Source organism: Cardiocondyla obscurior, linkage group LG06 (genome assembly GCF_019399895.1).
Source record: "Cardiocondyla obscurior isolate alpha-2009 linkage group LG06, Cobs3.1, whole genome shotgun sequence".
Classification (NCBI taxonomy): Eukaryota; Metazoa; Arthropoda; class Insecta; order Hymenoptera; family Formicidae; genus Cardiocondyla; species Cardiocondyla obscurior.
In genome coordinates this window covers 966,003-992,924 of record NC_091869.1, presented here as the reverse complement: position 1 = coordinate 992,924, position 26,922 = coordinate 966,003, and the positions used below count along the sequence as shown (strand labels likewise).

The following is a 26,922-nucleotide window of genomic DNA, read 5'->3' as shown; positions in this document are numbered from 1 at the left end:
GGATCCACGATTTAACACGGCGTCGTTACGTGTGTGTGCCGACGTGAGTGTGCGTTGCCGCCAGTGAGCCGAGAGACAACACACTCCACATCAAGCGAGGAGAGACCACCTTCCCTGAGATCACCATGTCACAGTGCGCTAAATGTCATCGGGTCCCCCGCCGGAGGATGCTTGCTCAATTGTCGCAATTTCTTTAACGGAGAATCCGCGGCGGGAATCCGTTTATCTTTTCCGTCGATTAGCCGTCCGGAAACGCGGACTCGGGACTCGGTAGTCGCAGTCAGACTCCGGTGCTCTCCCCGGCGGCGCCGTCCAAGTACGAAACAATACATTTAGCCGTCGCTCGCTCGCGTGTATTTAAACAATTTAAAATATTATTGTCCGAAGGAAACGCGCGTTTTCTTTAAAGATACGTGCAACGCCATTATGTAACTTCTCCGGTTACGTCTTTCAAGCCCGCGGCTCCCTCGCTAATTTCTCTCGCGGCGAGTTCAAGGAGGTTGCCGGCCGGTGACGCTTTTACGACGCCAGGCGGCCAGGCCGAAAAATTTGGTGAAATAAAAATAACGTTCCCGTTGTAGTGGGCGCCCGTCATATTTTCAATCATTCGTGCAGTCGAGTATCGTTACTGTCAGATTAAAAGATCGAGAGCGAGGTGCTCGAGAGACTGTTTCGCCGTGCCCGCTGTCGGCCTAGATTTATGTTGTGGATTTTCGTAAAAAGCTGTACTCTTCATTTGAACAATGCGTGCGTATGACACATATAGGAACAGCTTAAACTCGTATCTTCTATCGGATTTATTAGACAGGGCGCCGCCCATCGCTTCGGCATTTCCCTAGCGATACGGACACGGTAAAAATTCTATTCTTTTTCCATTACTTACCACTTCTCTTTTTTTTTTTCTTTTTTTTTCTTAACTTTATCGTTTCATCGGTCACGCGGTTGTTGCGTAACGTTAACCGCCGCTGCTAATGGTGCGTTTCGGATTTCTAATCAACAAATCACAGTCATTAAACGATCAGCTGGTCAAATGGCTATTTACCTCGGCTCTTTTTCTAATTGCAAAATCGAAATTACTCACGATTCGGCGCGACGAAATCAAACGGAATCCTATAGCCTCCGGCTTGCGAATCGACTGACAAACGCACGACACGCGTGGTCGAATTGCCCGCTCTCTAATCAATCGGAAGCGGCCTGACAATCTCTCATTATCGACGAATAATTATGCGAAATAAGCGCGCGCGCGCATCGCGCTGTATCACGTTTACCTCGTCACGGCTGAACTTTCCGTAACTGCGAGAACAACGAGCTCGCGTTAAGCGTTTAATCGAGGCGACTGCAATCGAAGAGTTTCGCGAAAAAAAAAAGAAAAAAAAAGGGAAAAAGGGAGAAAAAGAAACGCTGGCAGTTTTGGTCCACGGCGTAATGGAATTGTGAGAGAAACAACGCCGAACTTTCTCTCTTTCGCGAAATGGGCGACGCGCGACACTGGGAACGCTCCGTCGAACGCGCGGTGGCAAAGCTAAAAGGGACCTTTTTTTTCTTCTTTATTTTTGAACGTAGAGCCACGTAATAATGAAGATTTTTTTTTTATTAACGATATTATTACGTAATGCGCGACAGTGCGCGGTAGTGCACAGTTGATATAAAGCGATGCATGTACCGGAAGCTGCAGGATTATGCATGCGCCTAACATGCGTATCTAATTAATAATCAATGCTATACCATTGGGATGTTTGAGATTGTCAGTAAATATCGCCGATCAGATATGTTAATGTCGTCGCACTGGCGATAGGAGGGGTTATATTTGTCTGGGAAATTCCGCGGTGCATTTACTGTGGAGGTACGCATTTGCGATTAATATATGTATACGTTGTCCGGCCACCGAGTTTTGTATACCTTATCATACCGCTCGTGACGGAATTTTTACTATCGCGAGCGTATAATAATAAAATATTATGCAAAAAATTAAAAAAGAAAAAAAAACAGAAAAGAAACCAAAAATATGATATAAAATAAAATAATATATAGTCTAACATAATTAAGTAAGACTTATTAATATTACGTTGAGAGAATAACGTTGAGAGATTTTTTTGCTTTGTTATTCAGCTAACTGGGTCACTAAAATTTGTACGTCAGGGGATTTTTTTATGTTACAAACATTTAAAAGAAGTCGGTGATAACGCTAATCATCGATAGTCGTCAAAACGCCAAGAGAAATCAAACCACCATATAAACACCTTGAAATTAACCGGAGGATATAATAAAAATGTAAATTATCGAGATTAGATGGAACGACGGAGATATTATCAAGATTAATTACGTTAATTAGTAGTAGCGACGTCGCAATTCCTCCTTCTCCTTCTTTGGAAAAACACGAAGAGGGAGGCCGTAGATTTTCCTACGTGTGATTATTGATCGTGGACATTACCGGCGATGGTATACCAATGTAACATTAGACAGGATCCGATGGGGGAACGGTGAATTATGCCTCGATAGGCATTAGTTCTCTTCTTTTACGGGAAATGTAAGGGGCACGTAGCACGACGATAAATTTCTCGTGTGTCTCTAGGAATGCCAGCTGCTCGCCGCCGTCGTATCGTGTACCCGCGTGATTCACAAAGTCACGTCATCGATATATTTGAACGATTTTCTCGCGAACGAGCGTTTGCATCTCGGGATCGCGGCCCGTCTTCGCGAAGCGTGAAAAGCCGCGGGGGAGGACATGGTTTGACATGGTTTGAAATAATCTGTTAATCGGAACTAGGAAGGCAGCCCGCGAGGGGAGGAGAGAGAAAACTAGGAAGGCGAACGTCTTTCTTGAAAGTCGAGGACGACCGACATGATAAATGCTATAAAATGCATCGCGCGATTGCTCATTGAATATTTTAGCACGCCGCGGATTACAACAAAACGCCGGCGCAGCGTAAACAGAATAATTTACAGCGCGATAATTCCGCGGTAAGATAACGTTTAGCAAAATATTACATGAAAAGCAAGAGTTTTGTTTAATGTATATCACTCGTGGTCGAATTTATATTTCACGATAAAACCGCATACAAATTGAATATTTTCATTCATTAAATAAATGTGATTTTTAAGAAAACTAAGCGTTACAAATTATTTCCCCTCGTTTCTTCTACATTAAAAAGAAAAAAAGAAAAAAAAAACTGTTTTACATTTTATACTTTTTGCCAATGAACTGCGAATGTACATACCTACGTACATATCTTGCATTGTACTTTAAACGCTTCTTGTTTCTTTAAATGTAATTTATATTCACACTTAAACGTTAACTACATTCATTTCTTAAGTGAAAAATGTTTTTGCCGAAACAAAGCGAACGCTGCGCGAATAATATACTTCGCGCCATGCGTGTTTTAATCAACAAAAATTTAATTTAAAAAGAAACCTTTTTGAAATTTTCTTTATTACAATTTTTTGATAAACGCAGGCAGGTTATTAATTTTTTTCTTTTTTTTTTTTATAAAGCGTCGCGCAATTTAAAATATACGTTGCTGAACGTTTTGGAAGGTTTGGTTAGCGTTTTGCTAGCGGAATGCACAAAGAAACAGACTGAATACTCGCTATTTGACGCCGCAGGATAATCATTCTATGAATATAAGGGAAAGTGCGCGATACGTTTGGGCTTTAATTAGCCGTGTTACGTAACGCGGCTGCGTCGCGTATAATATAAGTACAAAGTGCGAATAAATATCAGTCGTGAAAGCGACTAACGATCTACGGTACTTATCTCGCGATTTAGGAGTACATTTCTAAAGAGGGTGCATCCCAAAGAGATCGCTCGCCGCGTGATCATTAACGCAATCAAAAGTCACCTGTCGTCGAGCACACCGCGCTATACATTGCGAATCATTAATTTCCCGCATCACCGGGTAACATTTTCGCAGCTTTATCTGATCATTTGTTAACGCAGAGGTTTCTCCGAGGTGGGTATCCACCGCTGCGAGCACCGCATCTCGTGAAAAAGAGAAGACGTAGAAGATACTTTAATGCATTTTATTTTCCCCCTCGGGCGAATTCAAATTCGTTATAAAAACAGCAATCGCGCGCGAAGCCCGCGATAACGCGCGTCTGATGCACACGTACGTCCAACGTCGATGATTCACTTAGACGATAAGCTATCAGGCTTTCATATTCCGCGAAATGTACTCGCTAATTAAACCTCGCGTCTTTAGTGGCCGCTTTGCATTTTCGTACCTGTGCGCCTTGTAAGACGTCCCGTTTCTCATTGCGCACACGTGCAGCGAGATAATTCGGAATGGAAAAGCGGGGAAGGGCGGGGGACCTTAAGGGCCAGAATCGATAAAACCCGCTGCAACTGTGCTGCTCCGGGCGACGCGCCGTCTTTCGCTGACCGACATTGCGAGCGATGCATCTCGATGCTTCTCATTTTTTATTCACCTGACAGATTGGACACCGTCCCGATACGGGCGCTCCGTCGCCGCCCACTTTTCTTTCCACCCACCGTGTTTTATCCCGCTGTATTTATTTTCAGCATAGCTGCAGCGGCCCTTCCCTTCACGCACAACCACCACGACGACGAGAAAGCTGCGCGCGACTTGGAGATGCTATTTTTATTTTCACAAATTTATTTTATTAAATTATTTAGCGTTGCCGAAATGCGAGATAATCTCCTCGCGGCGTCAAATGTAATGGAGTATTTTTTACAAAAGCTACACAATTAAAATGATTGGTATAACGACTACTGTATTTTCGCTGAATACTTTAATTGGTGATTAAAAGATGTTCGAGTTGCACGTGTGTCTCGTTACCGTGTCCAATGGTCTTTTCTCCTCGTTTTTGGTCGACGGTCTTTAACCGAAAAATCGCCCGAGGATGTGCCAAATTAAACGTTGCAACTTTTTTATTTTTATTTTATTTTATTTTTTTATATCTCTTATAAAGCAAGTTTTAATTAAGTAATATAATTTGCACTTTAATCAAACATATTTTCGCAAATTAATATATTAAATTATAATTGATCGTCTGCTGCTCTACAACCGTTATTTATAAGCCAATAGAGAACGTCGTTCAATTAATTAATAATTTTTAAATACTAGAAGAAACCATGCGCGTGTTATTTTTTAAGTGACTCCAATTACAAACTACGAAAAAAGAAAAAATTATGCGACTTACCAATCTGCATGAGCTTCAGCGGAGTTGTAGAATTCTGTGACTGTAACATAAAATAAAACATATATATGTAGACATGTATATTAATTAATAAAATAAATAAAAAAAATGGTAAAAGTTATTTTTTAATAAACATTTTATTTCAAAAATTTATTCTTACCTAAGAGTTGCTCCGCCGATGCAAGATGCCCGTCCCGAGCCTGCTCCTCCTCTCAGGTGGGACGTGTCGAGTCATCCTTCCGCGCACAAGTCACTCGCGAACACCCCGACCGTGATTTTACCATCGCGAAAATTATTTATCACTTTCACACGTTTCTGTCCGGCACTCGCTTTTAAAATAAAGCCAAAAAATTACGCCGGAATACTTTGCTTCCGGAACGACCGACAAACCGGCTGCGACACGTGCTCTCCTCACACGGAGAATCACACGTGCTCTCCTCGCACGGAGTATCGCGCGTACTCTCCTCACGCGGAAAATAGGAACGAGAAGATAGTTCTCGTGCCGGGCGGTTTTCGTTAAACGGAAGTACGTATTAATTTCGGCACGAGCACGCGGTTGCTGTGAGTGAGTACGTACGTGTGCTTCGCGCGACCGCTAGTGAAGGACAGAGCGAGAGTGGGAGTAGTGGAGAAACATACCTAGCGCGCGGTACGTAGGCTCGCGCTCGCTCTCACCCCCCAACCCCCGCCTCCCCCTCGCCTTTTCCCCGCGCCTATCTATTCATTACTCTAGTTCGATTTAATTGTAATAATTAATTAGCACGTCCAGACAAAGACGGTACTTCTACCAGATCGTCTTCGATCTCGAAGACCGCCTTTGCCTGGACGTATTAATTAAATATTAAACTTAAATCAAACCTCAAAATCACCGACTTGATAACCAACGTTGACTCTCGCTTGGATTGTAGCAAGCCAAGCGAGAGAGAACTATTCAGCGTCGGTTTTAAGCAGTAAGAATCAACAGCTAATTTACGCGTTACATCAATTTTTTTAAGATAGAATTTTACAATAATATTATTATTAAAAAATAAAATTTACACAAACGTAATTAAAAAAAAAAAAATAAATTTTATATAAAAGCTTTATGGGGAAAGATAAAAAAAAATTGTTTCAAAGCTGCTGTTGGAGCATTATGAATCTTATAGGTTTCGTTAGGGTGTTAAGTAACATTACGAGTTTAGTACTCGTGTCAATCATTCAGCACGCAATAACGTACTCCGTATGTTAAACTTGTGCAAGAGTTTCGCTAAATGATGCCTGAAATATCAAAATCTCGGCTATATGTGTGCCCGAAAGGTTATATGTACACGCGCATAAGCATATAATACTTTAGTATACGACGGTGGTCACTGATGCAATCGTCCAAGCATTATCTTGTCTCCCGGTGAGAACACAAGCACACACACGTATAGAATGATCAAATATAATTGCGTCACTATCGGCTGTTTAACGTGCCTATGTACAAGCCGCTATGGCGAGACTTACATTCGCACGGGGCTGTTGTTCGCAATCTTTTTAAACAATATAATTAAATCGCCATTAATTATTTTTTATTTCTCAGCCAATCGAGAAACTGAAATTCTCACCGCATGCAACGTTCGCACAATCTGGATTTACAAAGCAATCTACATGTTCCACGAAGCTTTAGCTATGTGAATCTAACTCTATTTTTTATTTTATTTTTTTTTTTTAATTTCTACGTAAAATAATATATTATAGAAAATTGTGCAATAATATTTTAGAGAGTCACGAAGACTTCTTTACGTTTAATTTTACGTTTAATTTACCTCGCGTCCGCGGGCTTGCGACTTCACTTTATTAATCGAGCTTTCGCCTGTCGATTTCCGGCGTCGCGTTTTTCGCACGAGCGAGTACACCCCGGACAAGTTCACGAAATGAACAACGGCGCACGAAGTTATTGATCATTAGTCGAAATGTCAGCGATAAACGCAGGCACTTCGGCACCAGGTACTTGGTTTCTTCTGCATCGACGTAGGTGGATAATTCGTATTGCAGTTAAGCGAATGTCCCTCGCATGCCCGAGGAAAATAGTTTGAAGGCTGTTCTGGAAATTCCAGTTTCAGTTTCAACGATATTAACAATTAATATATTAATATTCTTCCTGCGATTTCAACAATTAATTTAAATATATATCTAATACCCAGATTCTTTCTTTTCTTTTTCTTTTAATTAAAAATAATTTTCAACGATTATTCGTGACACAGCAGCCTTATTATTTTATATTTATATACTAATAAGCAACGTTAATTACAGTTTATTCGGGTGGAGGGTTGAATTTCCGCGTTCATTTGCCGAATGTGTGACACGGGAGGACGAGGGTAAACGACAAGCGAGTTTCACGTTTCGTTTTTATCCGTTCGAAGCCGATCGGTTACGCACGACGCTCCTCGCGCGTATACCTTGGTCCATTCACGCGGTTCTCCGACTCCGCGCGGTTTAGCATACCGCGCCCGTCCTCTTCACGCTCTCCATTCTACCAATTTCCATCTTTCTCCCTTTCTCGCGGCCGTCTTTTGCAGCCGGCTTCCATTCAGACACGCATTCCTCGAGACACGGCTGGAGGAGCTGGGTAGGCGCATCCGCGTGCAACCTTTCCTTTTCGACGCGGCCTTAGGAACAGCCGGCGTGAAGACGTACCTCTATATTGCGACAACCATCCAGCGTCGTACTTATAAGGCCGCGGCTTAGCAAACGCACTGTCTCTAGCAGATGATATTTCGACTCGTGCCGAGCCGCTCGCGCGGGATGCATCTCTTCACGTTCGAACGCACCTCTCACCCCCTCACGGCCGCAAACGAAGGATTATCTAGGCCCATCGGTAGCCTCGCTCGCTTCTGCTCGTTTTCTATGTAATATACATACTACAATATGGGAGCCTGTAAGTCAGTGATATTTCAGACGCTAAATGAACGTTCGCCACGTATCTAGAGATATGTCAGATCGCTTTCTCAGTTGCTCTTTTAATCAGGTGTCTTCTTAAAATGTCTCATTGCCGGTTTAGTTGTTATATTATTAAACAGGCCGCTTAAAAATTAATTACGTATTCTTGTTAATTTATATTTTTCTTGCAGTTAATCAATATATTCCTTTTAGATCGCCGCCCGATTTTCCGATTTAAATTATAATATTTTTTTTTTTCTATTTTCTTTTTTTTTTTTTTTTCTATCGCCGGTGACTGGGTGAAATTAAATGAAATACATGTTTATGCTAATTACGCCATAAATAAACTCGTAGTTACTACATGGTCATGAATGATTAATGAATTTTCCTACAACGTGGCATTTCTATCTGAAGACGAACCGATACTCGAAGATCTTGGCCGTCTTATTTTTTTTCTTTTTTTTTTTTTTTTTTCTCGCGTGCAAACTAATGGCTGTTCAAAGACGCAGGTTTAAAAATGCAGTTCCAATGATTCATTGCCCGATTAACAAACGATGTTTCCAACAATCGCGGGGCCGTTAATGGTAATTTCTGCGCTAATTATTCCGTCACGTCAAAACCGCGGCTTCGATTTTCTCAACGTTTTCTGCTGCAAGGGACCTGGGAAACGCGGCGAGGGTCTCTCGACGAGCAGGATGTACTTCGTCGCTCCTGGGAATATCCGTGATTTCTTCATTCAGGCATACCCGAGACGGTCGCGGGATTTGTGTCGAGTGCGATGAGCGTCGCCGAGGAACGCTGTCTCGCGGATCGGCCGAGCCGATCGCCGACAACGAGATTTAAATGCCGCGCAGACGAGCGCGAGAGGGGGATGGAGGAGAAACAGCTGTACTCTCGCGTTAATCAGGCACTTTAAAAGTCGGTCGCCGTTCCGCCACTCGCGAATTGTCAAAGTAATTTTCGCAGCATCTTCGGGGAGAAAAGGTGGGGAACGTTCCGCTCTCGCTCGGGATGAAAGTAAAATTGAATTCGGCTCGCGTTACGTCTTCTCGCCTGCGGCCAGGCGCTCTCTTAGAACGGTGGGTACTTATATGTCAAGGTCGCCTTCCACACATCGGCGTGCCCCCTTGTACCTCCGCCGTCGTTTTACATTTCGCTCGGAATGAGTTCGCACGCTCATTATCGACGGCTTGCTTTTTCTTTTTTCTTTTTTTTTTTTTCTGCGGAATACTCGCGAAACGTTCGTCTGACGTAACCGTTATCAGTCGATTTCGAGCCCGCGCTCTATCGCTGAAATTCAGGCCGGCGATTGCCCGATTGCGTACGCCCCGGGCAGCGGCGTTATTACCGTTCTTTCGCGATTAGAGTTTCCTTTTTTTTCGGCGAAAATTCACAGCTTCTTGTTGATTTTCATGACTGGATAATTCACGATCCGTGATCCGCGGAGTCATACAATCAGCGATCTATGATCTATGACATTATGTTGCAAGAGGCGCACGTCGAGAATCGTCTCGCCGCGGTAAAGCTTCAGTAAAACAAAAAAAATTAATAATAATCTACCGCTGCAGTTCTTTACGTGATGTATTATTAAAATGCACATTATCGCGTGCGTAACGCGTAAAAACGAATGCAAAATTTATCAGCGACATAGAACCACGCCAAAATACCGCCGCAGTCTGTCTGGGATTTAAGTCAACCAAAGTTTTTCAAATTATAGCTGTAAAAAAAAAAAGAAAAAAAAAAGAAAAAACAACTTTTTACTTCGTAACGTGTAAACTGCAGAAACTGGTGAACAGTAAAATCGGGAATACTCGAGATAATTGTCTTAAACGTTTTCGAGGCTCGGTGATTAGCTGCGAAGCTGCACGGCATCTCATTATTTCGCTTAGATTATTTATCGTCCGTTAAGTGCACGATCGTGACTGCGCGATCGCGCGGACTGATACTGGAATCAATCGTCGAAAAATCTATAACTGGTATCTAAGGAGTTCACGGGCCGGCGTCGTGACGAGGAAGACTTTCTCCTCGGCGCGGGCGCGATGTAACGAAATGACGTGCATACCTGGGAGGAACCGATAGAGTAATCGGTCGACCTGGTGGTCTAGTTTAAGTTGCATAATCGCCTGGCTCGACTAGACGGCGCGCCTTTGCCGAACGTCGGGTGTTCATTACGCTAAAGTAACACAACTAATTAAATAAATTCCCCCCCAACTTTTTGGAGATTACCGAATAATTTCTTATATAACTACTGAGAATAAATAAATGTAGGAAGTTTAATTTTTTTTTCTTCTTTCTTTCTTTCTTTTTTTTCTTTAATCGTTTGTAACACAAAGCAAAGTTTAACTGCGAGAAAGATTTCCACCTTATTTGCAGTATTTCCAGAAACTCGAAGTTTTCTACTTTAATTTATTTGTAGAAAATAAATGCTCGAAAATACACCACCGGGACCTTTGAAGCCGTTCCGCCTGTACAACGGTCTGATCTTCAGGTCGCCAGTTGGAACGAAAGAATGGGAGATCAGAGTGAAGGAAGATCGGGATCAGATCAGATCCCTCGAGCGTGCAACTAGCTATTATATCTATCTCCTGTGAAGGCGAACCGCAGATTCGTGTTGAGATATTTCGCGCAAGGCGGTTTCGCGCGTTTAATTGACGCTCGATGCTTGTCGACTTAAGGGACCTTACAAAAATACAACGTAGCTGAACGTAACGAGATTTCCACACGAGCGACGATTGTTAAGGGACGATTATTATTTCATCTATCGCGCGTCGTCATATTTTGCAAAGAAACTAAACAGATTCAGCATCAAAATTCAATAATTTACGCGCAACGTTTCAGATTCGTTGTCTCCAGGATTTATCATTTCGAATTAATAATTTTCTTTCACGGCGGAATGTCTGTCTTGCTTTCGTGAAAGTGATTACCTCGTATCCCACGATGATTAATCCCGACGTAGATTTTAAAACAGTTATCCTACCTGACGCATCGGTCGTCTCAGCTTATCTGAAACTGTCAATCCCAGTAATTTGGAGCCGGGGCGTGATCTACGTGACGGGGGAACGCGCGAGATCTACGATGATCGAGCGGCCGATTAGAGATTTCGAGGTGCATCCAATCGTTGCATCCGCTGATTGCGAGACTCGTATGCAGATTCCGGCGCGGATACCACGAGGTACAGGCTTGTAGAAATGTAGGGAACTTCGATCGATCGGTATACGCAAGGTAAGGGATATGAGGCAAGAATTAATAGGAATTCAACGAGATTCAAAACGACGAACGATTATTATAATGACGTTCTAGCAGACTGTTAAATATTAATTACGCATCGTAAATTTCACATTCATTTTTATATAAAACAATTACGTCCGAACGACAAGCCCGCGTCTCCGATTAAGGTCCAGAAATTAATTAATGATGGAAATAACAAATAAACGTGGAAGTGTGTCGCGAAGAAAACTGATTGGAGGAAATATCGCCCTTTTTCATTTCAGCGTGGATTTTTCGAAAACACACACTCGGGCTCGAGTGATTTACGAGAGGAAAGACGGCACTCCAAGATTGAAGAGGCTTGTCTTGCCGCGAAAAATATTTTCAATTTAACGTATGAGAAACAGAGGGGACGCGAGAGAGCGGTTTCCCCGCCGCGCAATTTCGTACCATTATCCACGGTATTCCTTAGAAGCGCATCAACGACGAACCAGTGATTTAATCGTTCCGTTCGCAGGTACACACGTTGAATATGGAAAATACCTTAGGAATAAATTAATTTCAAGGATCGTCTCCTCCTAGCGGCACGTAATCGAGCGGCACACGTTCGGTTAGCGTGTCATCGTATTTCACATCTCCATTAATGCATATATGCGTAAAAGGATTCGCGTGAAGGATCGACGGCTCGATACGCAGTTTTGTCTGACACATGTATTACCGTTTGTTAATCCGCACGGATGTTCCTTTTTTTTTTCTTTCTTTCTTCTTCTCTCTTTTTTTTTCTTTTCCTTTTTTTTGGCACCGAACGCGCCGCGCATCGTCCACGAATAACGTCCCGGACGTAACAGACACCGGCTAATGCGATGTCGTAATTCTCGTTTTTATACCCGCGGCACGTCCCGCTGTAAGACGCGAGCATTTATCTTATTTAAATCGCACGCTTTTATGTACCGCGAGGATACGTGCTACGCGAGGATCGCGTCGCTCGTTTTGGATTAGCGCGCGCACGCCCCGTTCCCGAGAGATCGCTCGGTCCGTCGCTATTTCTCAGTCGGAATTGCGAAAATCCACCTTCGAGGATATTCCCGGAGTATCGTAACTCATATGGCGATTGTGTGAAAAGACGAGGCGCAAATTTTAACGCGAGACCTTGCCGCGCGGTCCTGCCCGCGGAATTCAATCGATTGCTTTAAATAAATATTGAGGAAAACGTATTATAAAGACCGAGAACTAAATATGCAAACGACGGTAGAATTAAAAATAAAATTTATAGGAATGTCGTCAAACGTATTTATATATTTTTAGGTTTAAATTAGGATTTTAATGGTTATAACTTTTCATAGTTTTTATCGAGCCACTTGCGTCGTAAAATACATTTTATATAGCACAACGATCTTGCCTACGTTGAATTAGTGGGATTAAATAAATTTTATTTATATATATGTATGATAAAAAAAAACTTGATTAACAATGTTAATTAGACAACCGAAATTTTCGGCACTTTTATCGCGCATTCGTTTTATTTCCATTAATTACGTAAAAACACTTCGAGAATCCCAAAAATTTGTGAAGCGAAATATATTCGATGGCGTCGTCAATTGTGCCAATGTCTCTCGCTATTTCGTCAGATTCGATCATTATTGCATCATCTACTCGAGCGGCTCATCATTAAATATTGCTTAGTGTTTATTCGTATAATATCGAACTGGCCAGAGCTCATTTGCGATTACCGACGTATTCAAATCACGAGCGATCTGATACGTTTTAATGAGCGGGATAGTCATGATGCGTTTAATGCGCGACGGTCAGATAAATTTTAGCCGTGGAAAAAAAAAGAAAAAAAAATAAAAATAAAAGCATGGCCGAGTTTAACGTTCAAGCACGTTTATTTTATCGGCAGGAGCAGCGTTTAATATAAACGTTGCCGCGTGGTGACTTTATATACATAGCGTTCGCGCACTACGCGGTTCCTTAATTAATGCAGCAGGTGCTAATTGATTGCACTAATTTGCACTCCAGGACAACGCTCTAGTCAAAGGAAATTCGGCAAATCATTCGACTACGCCAGAACTTCAAATTAGAGCTAGACATACAAAGTCTTTAGATCGTAGTAGACATTATTTTAATATATTTAGTTCTTTTAGTTAGTTCCTTTTTTTTCAACATTAAAGATTTAATAGTTTACATTATGTTTATTACAATTTTGTCGGATTAAATATACGATTTTAATACTATTTTAATTCTGTAACTGTAATTAGATGTGAAATATAATAAATAAGAGAGAAGTATCCTAAATCGGCAGTTTGTTTCCCCCTTGCGCTTGAAGTTTTAATTTTCGCGTAAATATAACACTTTCTATTTTATACTTTGGGTTATATGTTTCGTTCACGGTGAGTGACGCACCTTTGCACCCAAGTTGTTTTGCAATAACAATCGTACGATCGCGGAATCACGGAGATTTCAGTTTGAAACGGTCTGTGCCGTTGCAGGTTTTTACAAGTTGTCTTCTTCGGGATGTTTCGCGATGTATTCCAAGGCTCTCAGGATGGCATCGGGCACTGGAGGAGCGACTGGCAAGTGCTCGCCGCTAGGATGAAAGCCATTTTCATCGGCGGTGTAGCTCAGAGCGATAGGTTGGCCGTTTTCATCGGGATAGCTGTAGGATCCCTGAACGCGATTAGCGGCCTCGTCTTTGGAGATTTGGACCTGCTGGCCCTGTTCCTGCGCCTTGATGCCATTGCCGGCCTCGTAACTGTAACTGTACGAACCTTCTGGATATGGTCCGTCTGAGTACGAAGATACAATGGGAACAACAGTCTGTTGATGTTGTTGAATCGGCGATATAAATGAGTAATTCGGGGGTGCGGCGTATGCAGCCGCTGCGAGCACGCAGAAAAGAGCGGCGGTCTGAAAGAAAGTTTTTCGTGATTAATCGTGATTAATTAGGAAGGGGGAGAAAAAAAAAGGGAAGTTTCTAAAGTTGGAAATTTTGTTACACAGATCACGTAACGGTTCTTAATTAAATCGTATCTGATTTCAAGTCTCATTACACTTTGCGTTATTAAAACCGACATTTATATATTCCTGACACTAATTAATTTGCAATAAATTTGTTCGCTCATGTGGGCAACATTTTGTATCGCTTTGATTTAAATATGCGATATATAAGTACAGATATAAGGGAAAAAAAAAATTAAAAATTAAAAACGGCGTTTGTATTAATTTTGTTTCTTAATAAAACTTACCAAGGCGTTCATGATGCTGATCACGACTGTGTGTCTCGTGTATCTTGTAAAATCGAAATTGAGAAGACGCCTTTTATATAGTATTGCTGAAACCTTGCTAGATACGAGAATCTCCCTCTTTAATTAATAGATTTCTGGTTAGCACGTTGACACATATGTAAGTTGCGACATTTTTGATGAAATTGATAGTGGGGCAAGAAGACCGCAAAATTGGTAATGTAATGTTTCCCTAATGATATTCACGACACTCCTATTTATCGGGCGTCCGTTGAATTTTATGCAAAAGTCGAATACACCGCGTTTGGAAATACCGATGGTCATTCACGAATTCTTTCGCCTACGATTGTCGAAGTCTTCCTCCGTCCAGGTAACCGAGGCACGAAACTTTTCTCTCACTCTTTGTAATAGTTAATAATAATTGCGCAATTAATGCAAGTTCTTAATATTTACTTTATGTTTGCGAAAGCAAATTTATGTATATCTTTACTGCCTGCCTACGGGGATCACAAAGTAAGCATGTGTGGCATGCGCTTACCTAAGGCTGCCAAAACCCAAGATCAGTTTAGTCAAAATATCTCCGGTGTTTATAGGTAAGACAAATAGCCCGTTTTGGGAAAATTAATTAAAGATTATTACGTTGAGGGAGCGCGAGTAAGTAATTGTGGTGCTTCGGAAAATTTGCAGTGGAGTTTGTGACCTAATAGTCAGGCACGTTTGAAGAGTAACTTTATTGCGGGAATATCATTTTGTAAAATATTGAAGCCGACAAGATAAATCTTGCGAGGTAAACACGCCAGCCACAAAGGATTATCTTTCGTGTGGAGGCCGGGAGAAAGATAAAATTTCCCTTCGCTAAGTCGATCATAAATTTTTCTCTTAGCGGAAAAGCTCGAGATCACCTAATACTGTGCAGTCAGTTTTCCCCGCATTTCATTGACCCGGTGATCTCGTTGTGCGAATTTTCGTTATTTCGCACTACGTTCGTAAATTCTGCTGACGTGTAACAAATCCGTGGATCCTTGACGGGTGCAACGTAAGCCGAATACGCAAGTTCATTTATCATTTATCACGACCGTGTGACAGGATGATTGTGCTACTGCTCCCCGGCTATTTTCCTAGCAAATAAAAATTTTACAATAATATTTTAACTTTAACAGAACTTTTGAGAAACCGAAAATAAATTAAAAGTTTAAAGAATTTTATCGTTCATCAAAATGTATTAAAAAGCGGTGGAGTTAAAAAAAAGAAGAATAAATATAAGTAACTCTTATATCCTTGAAGTGTAATTTATGAGAATTTCAAGGTTTACAATTATTTATAATTCAGAGATTGTTGACTAGATTTTATATCAAGCGAGTGTATCTTTAATAAATTTACGAATTAATTAGAGAATTTATAAATCGTAGTCCGCGTTAAATTTAATCTTTATTCTCGTCGTTTCGACTTCACACGTGACGAAAGACGCAACGCAACATATGAAGACGTCAGTTTGAGTCCTCTAGCTGATTTCTTGTAGGATTTCTTACCGATTTCTACCGATAAAGTAGAATTGGAAACTTAAACAATCTCTTATAATTTAAATAAATTATAATTATGGAAAAGATTAATAAAATGAAACGTGGTCGTATTGCCAATAAAATGTACGAGGCTCTTTTCTCTTTGAAAATGGAATATTAACGATGGTGACAGTAATTATAACTGTGTTTGTTACTTCTGACGCCGATTGGATGTTAACGATCATAAGAAGTCAGAGAGTGAGTGAAAGGTACTATAGATCGCGCCACGAATAAAAGATACAATTTTAATATAAGCTTATAAGATAATAAAGTCAATTTATACATATATAAAACTCGCATATTTTTATATATAAAATTGTAACTCAACGAGAAAAAGAATCGAGTTGCAATCTGTGTACAATATACAAATAAAAAGAAATATTTAAATTAAAAAAAGAAACAAAGAATAAAATTAAAATCTAAAATATAAAGTACAAAAAAGATGACTACTTTTTAATCTGACAAAAAAAATTCAGATTTATTTATTTTTATGAGAGAAATTATTTTTGCTTCTCTTCTTATAAAATTACAAACACTCGCTCGGTCTCATCTCGTGTTTAGCGATAATTTTATTCATTAACTTAATGAAAAAGCTAAGTTTCTAGTTTTATTTAAAAGCATGTATTTTTTATTCATTTATTTTTCTTTTTTTAAACCATTGTGAAAGTTCCTTTCTTCGCTTCGTAACATTCAGCGAGACAATATGTATATAATTTGCAGTTTAAAAACGTCCGAGTGTCGAATAAAAATTATGTTGGGGTGTTCGGGATGACAGGGAACTCTTTCACATCGCGGTTGACCCGCGGCGCGAAACGCGTTTCGGTATTTCGCGTGTATCGATAACTACGAGCTACGTTTTGCGAGGTATCATTTTTCATCATAGCTTCATCGCGCTAGGTGCGTTCGCCGAACGCATATGCCGGACATGGCCTACAGTCTCACGGAATGATGAATTGTCACGGGGGGGCCCGCCGTTCGCGACTCTTTAATCACCCGACTGCGTAATAAACCGTTGAAGCAACGCAAGTAAGTATGGCTCATCTGCCGTCGTGAAAGTAAAAATGCCGCACCGCGTATTTGGGTTAGCGGGAATGACCTCTTCGAGGTACGAAATAATGGCGTGTCTTGGTCCATTACGAAGAACGGGCGAAATGAGACCTCTGAGAGTCGACCACTCACGATTAATTACCTGCGTCCCTTTTTTTTTTCTTTTTTTTTTCTTTTTGACGATAACTCGAAGTAAAAGATGGAGTAATAAGTATTGCTAATTATTGAAGGCTCATCTTACGTCGTGTTAAAAAGTATAATCACCGCGATTGTTACTTATCGCTCGCCGACGTCGTTATTACGTGCCGTTACGTATTAACAAACATATTATAATTATATTATGTATTAAGATTGCAAATGTCAATTCTTACCACTTGTTGTATGGAGATGATCCGTTAAATGCGGTTCGCTTTGTGGTTGACAACAAACATGATTGAGCGATCTCCTCCGCGCCAAGGATGGACATGACTGTTCCATCCTTCACCGAACGATCTTGAAATCCACCGAACAATCAATGCCGCGGCATATTAAGGTAGTTACGTATCACGTTGTTCATTTGCGATACAATCCGCCGGGATGATTGCGAACACGTTGGATTAATTTAACGAGCGTATTCGCGTCTTGAAATTCGGCAGAGAGACGACTAACGAGGAGGCAAAGACAGATACCGGCGCGCAATTAAATTGGAAATTAGAGATCCCGTGTACACGCACATTTAATTTCATTGCAAAACACATCTCCCCCAATCTACGCCTTTCGCACGTTCCTCGCGAAGAGGATTATGTCTTTTTGCTTCTCGGTTTCTGCGACGCGTGTACTTAATATCCGTGACGTCCGCTTTGCAATAATGACACTGTTCAATAACTCCTCACGGAACTTACGTTAACACGTATTCGAAGGTCGCGCAGTAGCCCGCGGGCAGTGTTACTCAAAACAGAAAGTTACTGTCGCTAAATAATATTATTAATTTTACGATATCGCGTCGGCGTTGTAAATCCTTGCGGGGGAGAGAGAGAAAGGGAGAGAGAGAAATGGTGTGTTAACATGTGTCAACAGATAATTCACAACCGGTCCTTCCCAAATAATTTCTCTCAAACAATTACTCCTGTTGAGCACGTTTCGCGTGCGTACATTTCGTTGTTATTTCACCCTGCTATCTCCAGTTTTCCTATCTTCAGATTGTGTATCTTCCGTTGATTTACTTTCTCGCGCATTTGTGTGAGCTTTATAATGTGCGGTATTTCCTCTTTTTTATTTTATTTTTATTTTTTTAATTTTTTATTTTGTTATATAGAATGTCCCACTTTAAAGGATCTACTCAAATTTTTCAGAAACACTACGTTTTTGATTTAACGTATCTACTTATGAGAGAAAATTAGCGGCACTTACATGTGACGATGAAGCCGATTCGTGAGATACTCGGGTGTACTTTCGGTGCCTGGTTTAACAGGTTCGCGAAAACGTTCGTCCGTTGACTAAATTAGTCGAGAAAAATATCGTGAATATTGGTCGAGAATAGCTTCAATAGCCAAATTTGAATATGATAATTTATATTACAATTGATATCTCATCGCGCTTTTAACATATCATGAATATGTGGATACCTAAATATTCTGAAGTTGTTCTTTAGCACAGGTGAAGCGATCTTTTTTTTTTTTCCTTTTTAATTCGAATCTCAATAACATGTTCGTCATAGCCAGTTGCATTCTTTTTAATAAAAAAAAAAAAATTTTTTTTTAATTAGTCGTAACTTTACTCACTTTTAACAGCGATTAAGATTCTTTTTCCTTCTGCATTTTTTTTTTAATTTAACACATAGTAGAAATAAATATTTTAGATAAAACAATACGCGATGATCAAATCGAGCACTAAATGCAATCGATAACTTGTTCGGCAACTCGTGACTGTCAACCGCAATAATTAATTCGCGGTTAAACGCACACCACTACGTTTTCCATGGTTATTCCTTTCATATCCAAAGCAGGTGCGCTCGCGTCTTTGCTAAATTAAGATATCGACCTTTTGCGGTTTTAGGTATACGTATGACTTCAAGTTTAAAGTCCTTCCGAAAAGACCAATGAGCGTGTGCGTGCGTTTGGCTTATCCGCGAAATTCGGATGTATATTACGATCCTCTCGAGTGGGAGAACGAACAAGAGGACTCGGGGGATGGAGGGGAGCCTAAATAAGGTATTACCAGAAGGTCCCCGAATGTGCGGATGGAGGATATATAAAGCGGAAGACGTGCACGAGATGTTAAGTCAGTGCATGAGAAGCTTCCGCGTGGCAGCTGGGGAAAATAAAATATATCTTTTCTTTATTTCCGACATGAATCCATTGGTGAGTTCGAGTTTTCGTGCAAATTAAAGATGTTACGTAATGCAGTGGCACAAGCTATTCATAGTCGTGATCTCAAGTCTGCGATATTTTTGTACTGCAATTTAAGTGCTTTTACTAATTTAAGTAATTTAAAGTAAATGTTATAAAACTATTTTCACCGCATGCAAAATTACGTAAAATAATGGCAGATTATGACGACACTCTCGCTTTTTCAATATTCCGTTACGTACTTATCTATAAAATTTATCAGGAAAAAGTTTCATTGTTTTAACACGAAAATAAGGTCAAAATATATCGAGTAGCAAGGAAACATTTTTTTTGTCTTCTCAGGTAATCGCTTTGTGCGCCCTCGTGGCAGTGGCAGCCGCCGCTCCCGTTGACAACACTACCCCAGTTCCTATTCTCAAACAGGCGTTAGACGGACCCAACCCCGACGGATCTTACAACTACAGCTACGAGACCGGTAACGGTATTCAAGCTCAGGAGGAAGGTCATCTCAACAATGTCGGCACCGACAACGAGGCCCTGGAGGCACATGGCAGCTTCAGCTTTACTGACTCTGACGGCCAAACCTACCATGTCTCGTACATAGCCAACGAGAATGGATTCCAGCCAGAGGGTGCTCACTTGCCTACCGCACCCCCAGTACCACCTCAAATCGCAAGGGCCCTTCAATACATCGCCGAACATCCCGAGGAGAACGAAGAGCATTAAAGAGCACCGGATAATCCCCGCGTGAACGGAAGGAGGATAATATCGAGTCAAAACGAGCCTCGAGAAAACGAGACGACTGGTGCCTGGTGCGGAATTGATTCGCGATCGCGTTAAGGATCGATGGGCGTTCAATCTCTACGCAGTTCGACGATTTCGACGGGCTCGGCTCTTCCTTAATTACTTCTCTATTTATGAGCGCTTGTAAATTAAAAAAGAGATTTTCTAAATACAATTTTATGTAATACAATGTATGTAAAACGGATGTCTCCGCTGTAAATAAATTTCTGTCAATGTGCAAGTCCAGTTGGTGTTTATCAAGGGTGAAATAAATAGATAAACGAAACCGGTGTGGTACATTAATCACGTTAACGATATTTTTAATGAGAAGTGCGCCAGCGAGACATTCGGACGCTTATGAAGTTGCGGAAAGTTCGGAAACACGGCGCGCAAATTTCTTCGTGCAACGTCCCGTCATATTTTTTAGTTGCGCTTTCTTTTTATAGAACGCGATGATGTATTGCTTTATGAAGATACAACGCAACAATGTTATGTCGGTAATGAATAGCAACGGTAATTAGTGCTTTTATCTCGAATATTAATCATATTCTTTGACATTTTGAGTTTTGAGTTACATCGAAATAACACAGAAAGAATGGCTATAATTTAATTTACAAAAACCACGCCGCGTCGTTATTTAAATGATCAAGGATACATTTTACGTAACTGAGTTATGATAATGCGCTTTCAAGAAAGGAAAAAATGCAGCCCGCTTATTGCAGTTGTATCGATTAGTTCGTAAAAGTGTGAGAGTGTGGCATGATGCGTATATAATATGATTGCGGACTAAATTTATTCGACAAAACTTATTCTTTGAGAAGACACAGGTACATACAGAAAATTATAAAACGCACTTATCAAGTAATTTCAGTATATACGCACTTATTTATGCCATCGTCTACGCACGCTTGAATGTTACATATCCAATGTGAGACATCCGTTTTAATTTTTAGATAACAATGATGAGAAAATGACAAATGTGCCCATGCAACAAAAAAAAAAAAAAAAAAAAAGGAGATAAAAAAAATGTGTCTCTTTATATTTCAAAACGTTCTATAACATGCGTTTGATTATGAGATCATGTAAACTACGAAAAAGCATGCGATAACGAACTCGTTATTATCTACGATTCTATAAAGTCCACCCCCTGACACGAGAATGCTACAGGAAAGAACGTAATAACTCCCACGAAAATTAACTTCCCTCGTAACAACACTAAGGAATTTTTGTAAAGGTATACAAACGTTTATTAAAAGTAATTGTGAAATCGCGCGAAGAGTGGCGGAAAGGGACAGGCAGTGATATTGGACGAACATTAATATTTATTTCGCGCGAGTGCGCCCATTCAATTTCGTTTATTCGGTGAGAATCTGTATTGGCGATTGTCGCGAGGTACTGCGTTCTGCGTCGGGTTCTCCTTCTCGATCGGTTCCGGGGTGGTGGGCTGCTTGGCGATCCACTCGAGGGCACGCTGGATCGCCAGCGGAATGGGCGGCGGCGTGGGGATGTGGGTGCCGGACACTTGGGTGCCGAATTCGTCGGCGGTCCAGCTCATGGCGATGGGAGTGCCGTCGGGCGCGTTGTACTGCACGGAACCCTGAATGAGCTGCGTCTCGTCGGAAGTGCCGGCGTACTTGCGGCTGCCGCTCTCCCGCTGGAGTATGCCGCCCTCGGTCTCGTAGGAGAACGAGTAATGACCGCGGGTGTCGCCGAGATCACGCGAGTACTTGACGATCTTCTCTGGCTCCTGGAAGTATTCCTGGCCGTGGACGAGCCCGAGAAGGGCGGCTAACAACTGCAAACGAATTAACGATAACGTCAGCGCTCGCGTATTTCGTGAACGTTTGTTACGACCACTGGCTCCGAATTTCGCGAAAGTCTTGAACCGAGAAATGTTACCGTAAAAAAAAAAAAAAAAACACCTGGAGAAATTTGATTGACGATTTCTCGAACGGTATTACCGAATTAATTGCATCACCGTCGTAAAAAAATAACGTACAGAACGCTTATTTTCAGGATGAGGCGACGATGACACCGGGCGTCCTTCTCGGCAACCGATTCGCGCTCGTCGCTGCCGAGTGATAAATAATGCAGACTTTCCGCGACGAGTGTTTACGACCGCACTAAATTTACTTTTATGGACTTCTCGGCGGTGTAAAAATCGCATAAAATAATCAAGAAAAATGGCTCGTGTTGTTTGGTGAATATTTTAGCCGGGAGAGAATTAATCGAGATGATTTCATTCAAGCGGAGCGGAAAGATCGGGACGTGCTGTCTCCATCTCGGAGTGAGATTCTCGTGGATGTCAGTGATGGTGCACGGTCGGAGTGTGGAGAACCGGCGCGCGTCTACACGCCAGGTGCCTTTAATCCTCGTCATGTTTGTTAAGCCGCCGGAGATACCTTTCCCCGCGAAAGGTCAGGACAAGATGAATGTGCCGGTAGGTAGGTCACGATTGCGATCGGTAAGGGGAACGGGAGAGTACCTCACGCTAATGACGCCGTGTTACGTTGCTCACGATCGAACGTGACTTTTTCCCATAGCCTGCAGTCTTCGATTAGCATCCGGTGACCGAGACCGATTCGTTTTGTATCGGTTTAGCCGGCACATACCCGCCACCGTTCCACCGTGCAGCGGCGAGCGATCGTGTTTAATGTAAATAAATGCATTTCCCTTGACGTGATAAATCATAATGTGCAACAATATTGTATCTCCCGCTGTTAACATTATTAATAATATTAATATTATTAATAATGTTAATAATTAATAATAACCAATTTGAACAACATTGAAGATTAATAATTGCAAATTTAGCTTTATTGAGAACTGCCGGATAAATGGAAATAATTACGCGCTATTCGGGAGGCTTTAATAATTCATTTTCAAGGCGCCTTTCGCGCTTTGACGCAAAGTGCGAATCAGCTCGCGTGAGATACCGATTGGATTTGAGGTAATCATCCTGAATCCGGCAATAATATCTGCCGAGATTTCGAACAGGTGTCTCCGATTAGTCAGACGTTAGTGCGAAATCTGTTTCCTAGAGAAAGCGGATAATTAAAAAATATCTACACGTATGCAAATCACGGCTCGTTCGTTACGGCCGACGTAGGGGCATCATCGGTGCAAGATGCGCGCGACAATACCTCCATTATGCTCGCGTCACATATTTAATGAGTTATGTAATTTAAATAGATTACGCAATGCTGTTGTAATGGTTGTTTTTGCGCGGCGTAAACTTTCGTACGATGATGAATAGCCCCACCATTCACGCATACGCAACGTTAAATCACGCACGGCCGCTCATAAATATGTACGGACGATCAACTTCTACTTCGCGATTTAGAGAAATCAATGATCGAACGTGTTTATTGTCATGGAAATTAAATGCACGGAGTGTGACTAATGTGAAAATTTATGCGAAATTTTCGACCGCGTTTCTATAATTTTTTGCTTCCCTCTTTTTTTTTTTTTTTATAACCAAAAACCGTTACAAGGAAAAATTATTACGTGCATTTTTATTGACAGCTTTTTTTTTGTAAGATTTATTGTAGTTTTACGATAAAGTGACAGAGTTAGACCGGCGTGAATAAATGACTTTTAACCAATAAATTAAATGCATTGTTTTAGTAGCGCTAATTTGAGAGGCATGAATTAATGATTGCGACATAATCACGTAGTGATCTATTCTACTTACATTGATAAAGTTTAATGTAACGCTTATTTGTGTTGGATCTAATATAAAATATTACGTATATTTTGCATCCATAATTTATGTGTATTTTCCCAGTGACCCAGATACGTACGGTCTCATGAAGTTACAAAAATGCGGTGGCACATCATACTTTATATCTGCGCTACACATAAAAGCTTTTCCTTCTGAACAGAGTCCCAGTAAAATTACAACTTATATTCATGCATATGTTACGTGAAAGTTAACCCCATGCATTTGTTAGGCAAAAACAATGTTATATATTTTTTTTATAAAAAAAATATCTGTAGTCTTTTTAAAAAAAATATTTAAATAATAAAAAAGGTAGCCCGAAACAGCCTTGTTTAATTCGATTATATTTTAACTCTTTGATTATTAAAAAAAAAACTTCAAATTGCGGTAAATATATATATTAAAAAAAAAGAAGTTTAAACTTTTTAAACTTTACTTTTACTTCAATAATTTATTATTTTTCATGTTATCTATTTAGCGCGGTATTTGCGTCGCGAATCGAACTGGACCGTATCGTGGTTCGTAACTCCGAAAGTTCGCCGTCTGAAATTAATTTAGCGAGAGAAGCTGAATAATTTGGAAGGGCTCGGGACGACGTTCGAAGAGGAGCGGACTTACCAGGGCACGCATGCTGCTGGCTCGATGATGATCGCGTGAGAGAAAATTCGAGGAGTGTGTCCTGAGCCGAGGTAGATGCAGCGCGTTTTAAGTGGGACAGACGACGTTAGGCAAAAAGAAAAAGCAAGGCACCACAAGCGGCGATCACATGTAGAGCTCGCCTCTTCCGATGGTTGCCGGCGTGAAGTTCGCGAGCAACTCTTGGACCGTTGGGGGCAGAGCCGACCTTTATACCGGCGCAGTCCACGATGTGGAGACGCCAGCTTTTACATAACCCGGGAAAGTTTATTTCGGCGCGGCTGTCTGCGTTGTTCCCTCTAACTAAGAGCTCTAGATCGGGAGCACACCGAGCTGCTTCGGCGTCAACTCGGCACCCTTGCTTGGGTGAACGAATGTCGTCTCCGTCGCGGTACTTGCGTGCGATTTTCACCTACGTCTACTCGCAGAAAACCTGAGAAGCCATCCGGAGGCACCGCGACGAGACGCGCGTCCGGCCACACGCCCGATTATACTCCACGCCGAAGATTTTCCTCTTTAGTCGACACGATGGTTCGGTGACGGTCCATGCAGTTTTTGCCCTTACGTAATGACACGTACGATGCGACCACCTTGCGCAATCTGCGGTCTCGGTGGTCTTCACCTTTTCGGTTGTCGCAGCTTGGTGCGTTATCGCGAGATATCATTATTGTTTGTGTGTTATTTGAAAAATGAGAAAAGGATAAAAAAAAGAGAATAAATAAAATCAAGAAGAAAAAGAAATGACAGAAATTGATTGGGTTTTTTTTAATTTTTTTTTTTTTTAGAGAGAAATGACCCGGTTTGTTTGGATTCGGGATTACGTCTCTCGTGCGATATTTCGATACCGGGGATTAAAAGTCTGTCACCTGCGAGTTGAAGATTAGATGATGCAAATGTGCATAAATGTTTCGTTTATCCGCGCCGAGCGGGAAGATTAATTGATGTCTGTCCTATTGCTGACACGCACGACAGCTAAGCTGCGACGACGACTTGTTCGCGTCAACGAATAATTTGCCGAACGGTTTTATAATTTTTTTTTTTAGATTTGAAACCATGTAGCGTCATGATAGATGATTTAATCGAGACTCGTTTTGTTTTTTACCAAATTCTCAGAGAAAGATCTCGACGAAGTAATCGGGAATCATATCACATCGTCGACACGCGAAAGAACGAAATTCGACGGCCAGGGTGTTTTTTCACGCCACATGACGTAAGCGTTGTGTTGCGTCTCACGAAAATGTCGAGGCAATCTTTATTATCATATAAATTTTTTAACGGATCATCGGTTTCGGAATAGAAATCCGTAATTTTTCGATAACCACGACGTCAGAGATGGGCTCGTTCGCGAGCTCAGACAATGACTGGGATTATTCGACTGGGAAATTATAGAAATATCCTACGTGGGTTTTAATGTCAGATGCAAACGAACGCGCGCGATGCGCGATCGTGAAAGGCGCAGGTGCGCCGTGATCCGAAAATTAAAATTAATCTCCAGATTTTACATTTACGGCTGAGATTTAATCAAGTAATTTTTTTTTTTTTTCCGCGACGTTCAGCCATCGCGAGCTTATTTTCACCAGTGCTTTATATTCAAAATTTCTTTCGGCGGCACCGTGAATTAAAACGAGGGCTTCGTTACGAAAGTCGGCGGACTCTGTTACCGCGGCCGATCAGCGCGAATCCGAAAGGCGAATCGTTGAAATTCTAATCGCGCGGATATTTTCCTTCTTCTGGACGCGAGGGAAGCAAAGGTTACGCTCAAGTACCTGTCACTTAGCCATAGGGTAATGACACTTGCATCTTAAGCACCCGTTACCCGGTCTTCCGTGGGAATTAAACTCATAGACTGCCGCCGGTCCTTGGCCTAGTGATCCTACCAGCCACGTAGTAGAACTTGCATGGCCGCAAGTGCACGTGTAGACAAGGGTATTACGCGATAATCAATGTTTATCGTGGAAAAGGAATCACGGTGAAAGGAAACGGAACCTTCGTTAAACGGGGCGTGAGCCGGGTGGGAAAATATCCGTCGATATTCTGTTACTTATTTATTAATTTTTCTTTTTTTAATTTTCACGGTCTGTAATTCACGTTTTATTGAGATTGTAGACGCTACTCATTTGCGGATAATAAAAATTACTTGTTTGATAGACGTGCAAATCTTTGTTATAAATATATGTCTTCTTAATATGTAATTATTATAAATAAATTATAGCTTTATAAAATGAATAAACTGCATATAATTAATTGTACTGTTCAGAGAAATTTATAATGCCATGTTTCATTTAGATAAACGCTAAAAAACAGTTTCGTAAAAGTTTCTCATTGTTAAATTTTATAAATAT

General features: G+C 41.2%; 3 protein-coding genes across 3 annotated transcripts; 1 reads left to right on the top strand and 2 right to left on the bottom strand.

Moving 5' to 3' along the window:
- Positions 1–13,370: 13,370 nt before the first annotated feature.
- On the bottom strand, positions 13,371–15,664 carry Cpr21 (cuticular protein 21). Its single transcript, XM_070657984.1, has 2 exons — positions 14,511–15,664; positions 13,371–14,172 (listed from the first exon to the last, which is right to left on the bottom strand). The coding sequence occupies exons 1-2, from the start codon at positions 14,520–14,522 to the stop codon at positions 13,759–13,761; spliced, it is 426 nt and encodes a 141-aa protein (XP_070514085.1). The 5' UTR covers positions 14,523–15,664; the 3' UTR covers positions 13,371–13,758.
- Positions 15,665–18,989: 3,325 nt separating this feature from the next.
- Positions 18,990–20,464, top strand: LOC139103234 (flexible cuticle protein 12-like). Its single transcript, XM_070657710.1, has 2 exons — positions 18,990–19,452; positions 19,783–20,464. The coding sequence occupies exons 1-2, from the start codon at positions 19,231–19,233 to the stop codon at positions 20,164–20,166; spliced, it is 606 nt and encodes a 201-aa protein (XP_070513811.1). The 5' UTR covers positions 18,990–19,230; the 3' UTR covers positions 20,167–20,464.
- Cpr17 (cuticular protein 17) lies at positions 20,378–25,255 on the bottom strand. The gene is made up of 2 exons (XM_070657711.1): positions 24,563–25,255; positions 20,378–22,018 (listed from the first exon to the last, which is right to left on the bottom strand). The coding sequence occupies exons 1-2, from the start codon at positions 24,572–24,574 to the stop codon at positions 21,569–21,571; spliced, it is 462 nt and encodes a 153-aa protein (XP_070513812.1). The 5' UTR covers positions 24,575–25,255; the 3' UTR covers positions 20,378–21,568.
- Positions 25,256–26,922: the final 1,667 nt, after the last annotated feature.

Bases quoted from the DNA above. Each gene is read 5' to 3' on its own strand.
- LOC139103234 (XM_070657710.1), top strand. From the start codon at position 19,231: ATGTATATTACGATCCTCTCGAGTGGGAGAACGAACAAGAGGACTCGG. The intron at 19,453-19,782 runs GTGAGTTCGAGT...TTGTCTTCTCAG, and splicing joins TTTCCGACATGAATCCATTG to GTAATCGCTTTGTGCGCCCT.